Source organism: Gnatocerus cornutus, chromosome 5 (assembly GCF_029298725.1).
Source record: "Gnatocerus cornutus isolate USDA-ARS CGAHR chromosome 5, icGnaCorn1.1, whole genome shotgun sequence".
Taxonomy (NCBI): domain Eukaryota; kingdom Metazoa; phylum Arthropoda; class Insecta; order Coleoptera; family Tenebrionidae; genus Gnatocerus; species Gnatocerus cornutus.
This window is the reverse complement of record NC_142237.1, coordinates 14,704,582-14,717,301: the sequence shown is the minus strand read 5'-3', so window position 1 is coordinate 14,717,301 and position 12,720 is coordinate 14,704,582. Positions and strand designations below refer to the sequence as shown.

General features: G+C 32.5%; 1 protein-coding gene across 1 annotated transcript; it reads right to left on the bottom strand.

Moving 5' to 3' along the window:
* Positions 1–20: 20 nt before the first annotated feature.
* Positions 21–11,989, bottom strand: LOC148174960 (uncharacterized). Its single transcript, XM_088037781.1, has 7 exons — positions 11,876–11,989; positions 11,617–11,821; positions 11,444–11,563; positions 11,312–11,394; positions 11,122–11,261; positions 10,935–11,074; positions 21–84 (listed from the first exon to the last, which is right to left on the bottom strand). Exons 1-6 carry the CDS (start codon positions 11,951–11,953, stop codon positions 10,975–10,977), a joined length of 726 nt encoding a protein of 241 aa, XP_087893907.1. The 5' UTR covers positions 11,954–11,989; the 3' UTR covers positions 21–84; positions 10,935–10,974.
* Positions 11,990–12,720: the final 731 nt, after the last annotated feature.

Sequence of the window (12,720 nt, the reverse complement as noted above, 5' to 3'; positions counted from 1 at the left end):
TTTTGGATTTCAAATGCACGTCAATTGATTGTTGGGATAAATCATTGTTTCTTAACCTTTTAAGTAAGCTGCCCCTCTTTGAACCTGAAAATAGGTTCCCGTTGAAAATTGAGCTTCAATTTTTTAGTGGACAGAGAAGCTCGAAATCTACCTACTGCCCAAATTTGAGATCTATAGGACAAATAGCTTACGAGTTATGGCCAAAAATAAAAAAATTTAAAAATTTTCATCGTTTGAGTCGTAATTTTTTTTTCTCGAAAAAACGATTATCGAATTTTGGGCTTTTGAGAACATTTTCTAACGTAAAAGGAGCCGAGAACAAGAATGGCGCAAACCGCATCTCATTATCTCAAATAGTTTCCCAGATATTTGACTTTAAAAATTAGGAAAAATGAGAAAAAATGAAAATCAACTTTCCGAAACTTTGATCGGCCATAATTCAGTTATCTGTTGTCGGATCTGAATTTAAATCCCAGATTTGAAATCTGCGTGAAATTCTGCGTACGCTGATGTATAATAACTTAAGTTTACTCTAAAAAATAAACGAGATATCGATATCAGAAGTTTGGCCATTGTTTTAGTTATGAATTTTTGCGAAAATTTGCAACTTTCGTTTGTGGATAAATCAAAGAACTGTTTGTTATGTAAAAAATTGCGAGAATAACGATGGCGCAAACCGCATCTCAATATCTGAAATAGTTTCTGAGATATCGAGCATGAATTGTTTCAAACCTTCGAAAATTTGGCCCTCTGGCAAAAACTCAAAATTTCAAACGGCCATAACTCGGTTATTTGTTGACAGAAATTAAAAAATTATCATGTTTTTGAATTCAGCGTAAAATTCTGCGTAAAATGAGACCCATATTCGTTGAGATTGCTTAATAAATAAGCGAGGTATTGGCCAAAAACTGTTTTGAAAACATCATTTTAGGGTGATTTTCAATCAATGTTTTCAAAATGAAAACGACGTTTAATGGCATTGAATTACACATCAGTGGACAGAGAAGCTCGAAATCTACCTACTGGCCAAATTTGAGATCTATAGGACAAATAGCTTACGAGTTATGGCCAAAAATAAAAAAATTTAAAAATTTTCATCGTTTGAGTCGTAATTTTTTTTCGCGAAAAAACGACTATCGAATTTTGGGCTTTTGAGAACATTTTCTAACGTAAAATGAGCCGAGAAAAAGAATGGCGCAAACCGCATCTCAATATCTCAAATAGTTTCCCAGATATTTGACTTTAAAAATTAGGAAAAATGAGAAAAAATGAAAATCAACTTTCCGAAACTTTGATCGGCCATAATTCAGTTATCTGTTGTCGGATCTGAATTTAAATCCCAGATTTGAAATCTGCGTGAAATTCTGCGTACGCTGATGTATAATAACTTAAGTTTACTCTAAAAAATAAACGAGATATCGATATCAGAAGTTTGGCCATTGTTTTAGTTATGAATTTTTGCGAAAATTTGCAACTTTCGTTTGAGGATAAATCAAAGAACTGTTTCTTATGTAAAAAATTGCGAGAAAAACGATGGCGCAAACCGCATCTCAATATCTGAAATAGTTTCTGAGATATCGAGCATGAATTGTTTCAAACCTTCGAAAATTTGGCCCTCTGGCAAAAACCCAAAATTTCAGACGGTTATAACTGGTTATTTGTTGACAGAAATTAAAAAATTATCATGTTTTTGAATTCAGCGTAAAATTCTGCGTAAAATGAGACCCATATTCGTTGAGTTTGCTTAATAAATAAGCGAGGTATTGGCCAAAAACTGTTTTGAAAACATCATTTTAGGGTGATTTTCAATCAATGTTTTCAAAATGAAAACGACGTTTAATGGCATTGAATTACACATCAGTGGAAAGAGGAGCTCCAAATCTACCTACTGGCCAAATTTGAGATCTATAGGACAAATAGCTTACGAGTTATGGCCAAAAATAAAAAAATTTAAAAATTTTCATCGTTTGAGTCGTAATTTTTTTTCGCGAAAAAACGACTATCGAATTTTGGGCTTTTGAGAACATTTTCTAACGTAAAATGAGCCGAGAAAAAGAATGGCGCAAACCGCATCTCAATATCTCAAATAGTTTCCCAGATATTTGACTTTAAAAATTAGGAAAAATGAGAAAAAATGAAAATCAACTTTCCGAAACTTTGATCGGCCATAATTCAGTTATCTGTTGTCGGATCTGAATTTAAATCACAGATTTGAAATCTGCGTGAAATTCTGCGTACGCTGATGTATAATAACTTAAGTTTACTCTAAAAAATAAACGAGATATCGATATCAGAAGTTTGGCCATTGTTTTAGTTATGAATTTTTGCGAAAATTTGCAACTTTCGTTTGTGGATAAATCAAAGAACTGTTTGTTATGTAAAAAATTGCGAGAAAAACGATGGCGCAAACCGCATCTCAATATCTGAAATAGTTTCTGAGATATCGAGCATGAATTGTTTCAAACCTTCGAAAATTTGGCCCTCTGGCAAAAACCCAAAATTTCAGACGGTTATAACTCGGTTATTTGTTGACAGAAATTAAAAAATTATCATGTTTTTGAATTCAGCGTAAAATTCTGCGTAAAATGAGACCCATATTCGTTGAGTTTGCTTAATAAATAAGCGAGGTATTGGCCAAAAACTGTTTTGAAAACATCATTTTAGGGTGATTTTCAATGAATGTTTTCAAAATGAAAACGACGTTTAATGGCATTGAATTACAGATCAGTGGAAAGAGGAGCTCCAAATCTACCTACTGGCCAAATTTGAGATCTATAGGACAAATAGCTTACGAGTTATGGCCAAAAATAAAAAAAATTAAAAATTTTCATCGTTTGAGTCGTAATTTTTTTTTGCGAAAAAACGACTATCGAATTTTGGGCTTTTGAGAACATTTTCTAACGTAAAATGAGCCGAGAACAAGAATGGCGCAAACCGCATCTCAATAAAACCGCATCTCAATATCTCAAATAGTTTCCCAGATATTTGACTTTAAAAATTAGGAAAAATGAGAAAAAATGAAAATCAACTTTCCGAAACTTTGATCGGCCATAATGCAGTTATCTGTTGTCGGATCTGAATTTAAATCCCAGATTTGAAATCTGCGTGAAATTCTGCGTACGCTGATGTATAATAACTTAAGTTTACTCTAAAAAATAAACGAGATATCGATATCAGAAGTTTGGCCATTGTTTTAGTTATGAATTTTTGCGAAAATTTGCAACTTTCGTTTGAGGATAAATCAAAGAACTGTTTCTTATGTAAAAAATTGCGAGAAAAACGATGGCGCCAACCGCATCTCAATATCTGAAATAGTTTCTGAGATATCGAGCATGAATTGTTTCGAACCTTCGAAAATTTGGCCCTCTGGCAAAAACTCAAAATTTCAAACGGCCATAACTCGGTTATTTGTTGACAGAAATTAAAAAATTATCATGTTTTTGAATTCAGCGTAAAATTCTGCGTAAAATGAGTCGCATATTCGTTGAGATTGCTTAATAAATAAGCAAGGTATTGGCCAAAAACTGTTTTGAAAACATCATTTTAGGGTGATTTTCAATCAATGTTTTCAAAATGAAAACGACGTTTAATGGCATTGAATTACACATCAGTGGACAGAGAAGCTCGAAATCTACCTACTGGCCAAATTTGAGATCTATAGGACAAATAGCTTACGAGTTATGGCCAAAAATAAAAAAATTTAAAAATTTTCATCGTTTGAGTCGTAATTTTTTTTCGCGAAAAAACGACTATCGAATTTTGGGCTTTTGAGAACATTTTCTAACGTAAAATGAGCCGAGAAAAAGAATGGCGCAAACCGCATCTCAATATCTCAAATAGTTTCCCAGATATTTGACTTTAAAAATTAGGAAAAATGAGAAAAAATGAAAATCAACTTTCCGAAACTTTGATCGGCCATAATGCAGTTATCTGTTGTCGGATCTGAATTTAAATCCCAGATTTGAAATCTGCGTGAAATTCTGCGTACGCTGATGTATAATAACTTAAGTTTACTCTAAAAAATAAACGAGATATCGATATCAGAAGTTTGGCCATTGTTTTAGTTATGAATTTTTGCGAAAATTTGCAACTTTCGTTTGAGGATAAATCAAAGAACTGTTTCTTATGTAAAAAATTGCGAGAAAAACGATGGCGCAAATCGCATCTCAATATCTGAAATAGTTTCTGAGATATCGAGCATGAATTGTTTCAAACCTTCGAAAATTTGGCCCTCTGGCAAAAACCCAAAATTTCAGACGGTTATAACTCGGTTATTTGTTGACAGAAATTAAAAAATTATCATGTTTTTGAATTCAGCGTAAAATTCTGCGTAAAATGAGACCCATATTCGTTGAGTTTGCTTAATAAATAAGCGAGGTATTGGCCAAAGACTGTTTTGAAAACATCATTTTAGGGTGATTTTCAATGAATGTTTTCAAAATGAAAACGACGTTTAATGGCATTGAATTACACATCAGTGGAAAGAGGAGCTCGAAATCTACCTACTGGCCAAATTCGAGATCTATGGGACAAATAGCTTACGAGTTATGGCCAAAAATAAAAAAAATTAAAAATTTTCATCGTTTGAGTCGTAATTTTTTTTGCGAAAAAACGACTATCGAATTTTGGGCTTTTGAGAACATTTTCTAACGTAAAATGAGCCGAGAAAAAGAATGGCGCAAACCGCATCTCAATATCTCAAATAGTTTCCCAGATATTTGACTTTAAAAATTAGGAAAAATGAGAAAAAATGAAAATCAACTTTCCGAAATTTTGATCGGCCATAACTCAGTTATCTGTTGTCGGATCTGAATTTAAATCCCAGATTTGAAATCTGCGTGAAATTCTGCGTACGCTGATGTATAATAACTTAAGTTTACTCTAAAAAAATAAACGAGATATCGATATCAGAAGTTTGGCCATTGTTTTAGTTATGAATTTTTGCGAAAATTTGCAACTTTCGTTTGAGGATAAATCAAAGAACTGTTTCTTATGTAAAAAATTGCGAGAAAAACGATGGCGCAAACCGCATCTCAATATCTGAAATAGTTTCTGAGATATCGAGCATGAATTGTTTCAAACCTTCGAAAATTTGGCCCTCTGGCAAAAACCCAAAATTTCAGACGGTTATAACTCGGTTATTTGTTGACAGAAATTAAAAAATTATCATGTTTTTGAATTCAGCGTAAAATTCTGCGTAAAATGAGACCCATATTCGTTGAGTTTGCTTAATAAATAAGCGAGGTATTGGCCAAAAACTGTTTTGAAAACATCATTTTAGGGTGATTTTCAATCAATGTTTTCAAAATGAAAACGACGTTTAATGGCATTGAATTACACATCAGTGGACAGAGAAGCTCGAAATCTACCTACTGGCCAAATTTGAGATCTATAGGACAAATAGCTTACGAGTTATGGCCAAAAATAAAAAAAATTAAAAATTTTCATCGTTTGAGTCGTAATTTTTTTTTGCGAAAAAACGACTATCGAATTTTGGGCTTTTGAGAACATTTTCTAACGTAAAATGAGCCGAGAAAAAGAATGGCGCAAACCGCATCTCAATATCTCAAATAGTTTCCCAGATATTTGACTTTAAAAATTAGGAAAAATGAGAAAAAATGAAAATCAACTTTCCGAAATTTTGATCGGCCATAACTCAGTTATCTGTTGTCGGATCTGAATTTAAATCCCAGATTTGAAATCTGCGTGAAATTCTGCGTACGCTGATGTATAATAACTTAAGTTTACTCTAAAAAAATAAACGAGATATCGATATCAGAAGTTTGGCCATTGTTTTAGTTATGAATTTTTGCGAAAATTTGCAACTTTCGTTTGAGGATAAATCAAAGAACTGTTTCTTATGTAAAAAATTGCGAGAAAAACGATGGCGCAAACCGCATCTCAATATCTGAAATAGTTTCTGAGATATCGAGCATGAATTGTTTCAAACCTTCGAAAATTTGGCCCTCTGGCAAAAACTCAAAATTTCAAACGGCCATAACTCGGTTATTTGTTGACAGAAATTAAAAAATTATCATGTTTTTGAATTCAGCGTAAAATTCTGCGTAAAATGAGACCCATATTCGTTGAGATTGCTTAATAAATAAGCGAGGTATTGGCCAAAAACTGTTTTGAAAACATCATTTTAGGGTGATTTTCAATCAATGTTTTCAAAATGAAAACGACGTTTAATGGCATTGAATTACACATCAGTGGAAAGAGGAGCTCGAAATCTACCCACTGGCCAAATTTGAGATCTATAGGACAAATAGCTTACGAGTTATGGCCAAATATAAAAAAAATTAAAAATTTTCATCGTTTGAGTCGTAATTTTTTTTTGCGAAAAAACGACTATCGAATTTTGGGCTTTTGAGAACATTTTCTAACGTAAAATGAGCCGAGAAAAAGAATGGCGCAAACCGCATCTCAATATCTCAAATAGTTTCCCAGATATTTGACTTTAAAAATTAGGAAAAATGAGAAAAAATGAAAATCAACTTTCCGAAATTTTGATCGGCCATAACTCAGTTATCTGTTGTCGGATCTGAATTTAAATCCCAGATTTGAAATCTGCGTGAAATTCTGCGTACGCTGATGTATAATAACTTAAGTTTACTCTAAAAAAATAAACGAGATATCGATATCAGAAGTTTGGCCATTGTTTTAGTTATGAATTTTTGCGAAAATTTGCAACTTTCGTTTGAGGATAAATCAAAGAACTGTTTCTTATGTAAAAAATTGCGAGAAAAACGATGGCGCCAACCGCATCTCAATATCTGAAATAGTTTCTGAGATATCGAGCATGAATTGTTTCGAACCTTCGAAAATTTGGCCCTCTGGCAAAAACCCAAAAATTCAGTCGGCTATAACTCGGTTATTTGTTGACAAAAATTAAAAAATTATCATGTTTTTGAATTCAGCGTAAAATTCTGCGTAAAACGAGACCCATATTCGTTGAGTTTGCTTAATAAATAAGCGAGGTATTGGCCAAAAACTGTTTTGAAAACATCATTTTAGGGTGATTTTCAATGAATGTGTTTAAAATGAAAACGACGTTTAATAGCATTGAATTACACATCAGTGGAAAGAGGAGCTCGAAATCTACCTACTGACCAAATTTGAGATCTATTGGAAAAATAGCTTACGAGTTACGGCCAAAAATCAAAAAAATTAAAAATTTTCATCGTTTGAGTCGTAATTTTTTTTCGCGAAAAAACGACTATCGAATTTTGGGCTTTTGAGAACATTTTCTAACGTAAAATGAGCCGAGAAAAAGAATGGCGCAAACCGCATCTCAATATCTCAAATAGTTTCCCAGATATTTGACTTTAAAAATTAGGAAAAATGAGAAAAAATTAAAATCAACTTTCCGAAACTTTGATCGGCCATAACTCAGTTATCTGTTGTCGGATCTGAATTTAAATCCCAGATTTGAAATCTGCGTGAAATTCTGCGTACGCTGATGTATAATAACTTAAGTTTACACTAAAAAATAAACGAGATATCGATATCAGAAGTTTGGCCATTGTTTTAGTTATGAATTTTTGCGAAAATTTGCAACTTTCGTTTGAGGATAAATCAAAGAACTGTTTCTTATGTAAAAAATTGCGAGAAAAACGATGGCGCAAACCGCATCTCAATATCTGAAATAGTTTCTGAGATATCGAGCATGAATTGTTTCAAACCTTCGAAAATTTGGCCCTCTGGCAAAAACCCAAAATTTCAGACGGCTATAACTCGGTTATTTGTTGACAAAAATTAAAAAATTATCATGTTTTTGAATTCAGCGTAAAATTCTGCGTAAAATGAGACCCATATTCGTTGAGTTTGCTTAATAAATAAGCGAGGTATTGGCCAAAAACTGTTTTGAAAACATCATTTTAGGGTGATTTTCAATGAATGTGTTTAAAATGAAAACGACGTTTAATAGCATTGAATTACACATCAGTGGAAAGAGGCTACCTACTGACCAAATTTGAGATCTATTGGAAAAATAGCTTACGAGTTACGGCCAAAAATCAAAAAAATTAAAAATTTTCATCGTTTGAGTCGTAATTTTTTTTCGCGAAAAAACGACTATCGAATTTTGGGCTTTTGAGAACATTTTCTAACGTAAAATGAGCCGAGAAAAAGAATGGCGCAAACCGCATCTCAATATCTCAAATAGTTTCCCAGATATTTGACTTTAAAAATTAGGAAAAATGAGAAAAAATTAAAATCAACTTTCCGAAACTTTGATCGGCCATAACTCAGTTATCTGTTGTCGGATCTGAATTTAAATCCCAGATTTGAAATCTGCGTGAAATTCTGCGTACGCTGATGTATAATAACTTAAGTTTACACTAAAAAATAAACGAGATATCGATATCAGAAGTTTGGCCATTGTTTTAGTTATGAATTTTTGCGAAAATTTGCAACTTTCGTTTGAGGATAAATCAAAGAACTGTTTCTTATGTAAAAAATTGCGAGAAAAACGATGGCGCAAACCGCATCTCAATATCTGAAATAGTTTCTGAGATATCGAGCATGAATTGTTTCAAACCTTCGAAAATTTGGCCCTCTGGCAAAAACCCAAAATTTCAGACGGCTATAACTCGGTTATTTGTTGACAAAAATTAAAAAATTATCATGTTTTTGAATTCAGCGTAAAATTCTGCGTAAAATGAGACCCATATTCGTTGAGTTTGCTTAATAAATAAACGAGGTATTGGCCAAAAACTGTTTTGAAAACATCATTTTAGGGTGATTTTCAATGAATGTTTTCAAAATGAAAACGACGTTTAATGGCATTGAATTACACATCAGTGGACAGAGGAGCTCGAAATCTACCTACTGGCCAAATTTGAGATCTTTAGGACAAATAGCTTACGAGTTATGGCCAAAAATAAAAAAAATTAAAAATTTTCATCGTTTGAGTCGTAATTTTTTTTCGCGAAAAAACGACTATCGAATTTTGGGCTTTTGAGAACATTTTCTAACGTAAAATGAGCCGAGAAAAAGAATGGCGCAAACCGCATCTCAATATCTCAAACAGTTTCCGAGATATTTGACTTTAAAAATTAGGAAAAATGAGAAAAATTGAAAATCAACTTTCCGAACGTCTGATCGGCCATAACTCAGTTATCTGTTGTCGGATCTGAATTTAAATCCCAGATTTGAAATCTGCGTAAAATTCTGCGTACGCTGATGTATGATAACTTAAGTTTACTCTAAAAAATAAACGAGATATCGATATCAGAAGTTTGGCCATTGTTTTAGTTATGAATTTTTGCGAAAATTTGCAACTTTCGTTTGAGGATAAATCAAAGAACTGTTTCTTATGTAAAAAATTGCGAGAAAAACGATGGCGCAAACCGCATCTCAATATCTGAAATAGTTTCTGAAATATCGAGCATGAATTGTTTCAAACCTTCGAAAATTTGGCCCTCTGGCAAAAACCCAAAATTTCAGACGGCTATAACTCGGTTATTTGTTGACAGAAATTAAAAAATTATCATGTTTTTGAATTCAGCGTAAAATTCCGCGTAAAATGAGACCCATATTCGTTGAGTTTGCTTAATAAATAAGCGAGGTATTGGCCAAAAACTGTTTTGAAAACATCATTTTAGGGTGATTTTCAATCAATGTTTTCAAAATGAAAACGACGTTTAATGGTATTGAATTACACATCAGTGGACAGAGAAGCTCGAAATCTACCTACTGGCCAAATTTGAGATCTATAGGACAAATAGCTTACGAGTTATGGCCAAAAATAAAAAAAATTAAAAATTTTCATCGTTTGAGTCGTAATTTTTTTTCGCGAAAAAACGACTATGGAATTTTGGGCTTTTGAGAACATTTCCTAACGTAAAATGAGCCGAGAAAACGAATGGCGCAAACCGCATCTCAATATCTCAAACAGTTTCCGAGATATTTGACTTTAAAAATTAGGAAAAATGAGAAAAAATGAAAATCAATTTTCCGAACGTCTGATCGACCATAACTCAGTTATCTGTTGTCGGATCTGAATTTAAATCCCAGATTTGAAATCTGCGTAAAATTCTGCGAACGCTGATGTATAATAACTTAAGTTTACTCTAAAAAATAAACGAGATATCGATATCAGAAGTTTGGCCATTGTTTTAGTTATGAATTTTTGCGAAAATTTGCAAATTTCGTTTGAGGATAAATCAAAGAACTGTTTCTTACGTAAAAGATTGCGAGAAAAACGATGGCGCAAACCGCATCTCATTATCTGAAATAGTTTCTGAGATATCGAGCATGAATTGTTTCAAACCTACGAAAATTTGGCCCTCTGGCAAAAACCCAAAATTTCAGACGGCTATAACTCGGTTTTTTGTTGACAGAAATTAAAAAATTCTCATGTTTTTGGATTCAGCGTGACATTCTGCGTAAAATGAGCCCCAAATTTGTTGAGTTTGCTTGATAAATAGACAAGGCATTGGCCAAAAACTGTTTTGAAAACATCATTTTAGGGTAATTTTCAATCAATATTTTCAAAATGAAAACGACGTTTAATAGCTTTGAAGTATACATCAGTCGAAATAGGAGCTCGAAATCTATCTACTGCCTAATTTTGAGATCGATCGGACAAATAGTTTACAAGCTATGGCCAAAAATAAAAAAAATGAAAAATTTTTATTGTTTGAGTCGGAATTTTTTTTTCGCTAAAAAGTGGCTAAAAACAACGTTAAATGTTTTCAAATTGTGCATCAATCCCAAACAGTGGTCTAGATCTATGATTTGGCGAAATCTCATATAGGTGGATAGTTTACGAGAAACGCAATTTTTCCATCGTTTGAATAAAAAAATATCAAAAAAAAAAACTTTTGAATTCGGGATAAGTAAGACAGGTTTCCTAATAACAAAAGTTCGAGGAAAACGATAGCAAAACAATTTTAATACAAATTGTTTTTAAGATAATATTTAGTTACCAAACTGTAGTAAAATATAAAAAGAAGCAGATATTTTAGTCTATTTTAGTTGAACCATAAACCACTGAAAAAACATAATAATGATTATAGAAAAGGTTAAAGGAATCCATCCAGCTTTCAGCCATGCCCAGAAAGTGAACCTAAAAAGCAAAAATCCAAAAGCACCCAGTTTTCTTTAGTTACTTACTCAAACGGTTCATCAGTTTCGTAGAAAGGCGTTGTTGGAAGAACTCCCGATCTAATAATCGTAATATCTCTTACTGGACGATGATCGGTATAAGTTTTTGAATATTCAATTTTATGAACCACGTTTTGACCCTGCACTACCTATGAAAAACAACAGTAACAAAATGTGTTGTTGTTAAACTGAAATTCACTTTTCCAAAGGCCACGTGATGGCCATCTAACCATGGGGTCTGCATTGTTGTTATAAAAAATTGACACCCGTTGGTGTCTGGTCCTGGATTAACACCAATTAACTTTTATTGCGTTATAAGTAATCGGTTTACCTGCGTTTGCCATACTAACAATCCCTGGAGTATTATGTTGCACTATAAAATTCTCATCGTTAAAGAAGCGTCCATATATGCTCACTGAACCACTGCCATTACTATACATTATGTCACCCCCTGTAGCCAAAAGCGCAGTATTTTTAGAAGCACTAATTTTCTTATTTATTTACCCTGTATAAGAGACCTTTCAATAACGCGATGGAAGTTCGAACCCTCGTAAGTTCTTCCATTAATTCCATTAGCTGCAATTTGCTTAAAATTCGTCGAGGTCTTCGGTGTTATTTCTCCAAACAGACCAATTGTTATGCGTCCAAGATATTCACCTCCACGATCTATATCTAAGAAAACTCGATCTGTGACTTTGTATGAACCGCCCTGTTAAATTAATACTTTAGTAAAAAGTTACGATTAAAATAAAGGTGTAAATACCTGGCAAGTTTCTGTTACAAGAGCCGAAATAACTAATGTCAGCAAAGTGGAAGGATTCATTTTCAAGCAACAGAACATCACAAAAGTAACGATGGATTTTTCAAAGCGCTTAATTTGATTAGTTTCTCTGTTAAGGTTTCCACAGACCATGCGTGCTCGGATCAAATTTACTTTCCGTGATATTAGATTAAATATAATATTTATGAATTAACATTTTATTGATCGTATTAATCACTTAAACTTACTTTAGTTAAAAATTAAAATTTATCGTTTTTATATTAAAGTGTACCCGGCGCCTCCACCAAATTTAATGCAAAAAAATCAATTTTGAATCTAATAGATGTCAGTTTTTTTAGTTAAACCGCTCAGCTTGTTTAATTTCTAAATAATATAAATAAACATTAGGTATAAACAAAAAAAGATTTGTTTATTGACATCAAACACGAGATGAAATTGACTTGTGATCTCTAAGAATAAGCGTGAATAAAACACATTCCTTTGTCATAAAAGTAAAACAAAGTAATGAGTAATATGAGTTTATTAATAAATCTATATTTGTCAGAAATATTTATAAATATATTTATTAAATTAAAGAGACTATTCTATTTATTACAAGTTTTTTAATAATAATTTAATAAAAATGTGCTTCTATGAAATATACATTAAAAATTGGGTGCAAAAATTCATATGAAAATGCAAACTACTTAACAGTGCAATCCTGAATAATCTCGGCGCATCCACCATTTCTTAAATTTGTTTACATAATGATTATTAATTGTTGTGTCGTTTTTAAATAAACCAGAAAAACTCATTGTGCAGTAAAAAAAGAACAACAGCCTATGCGT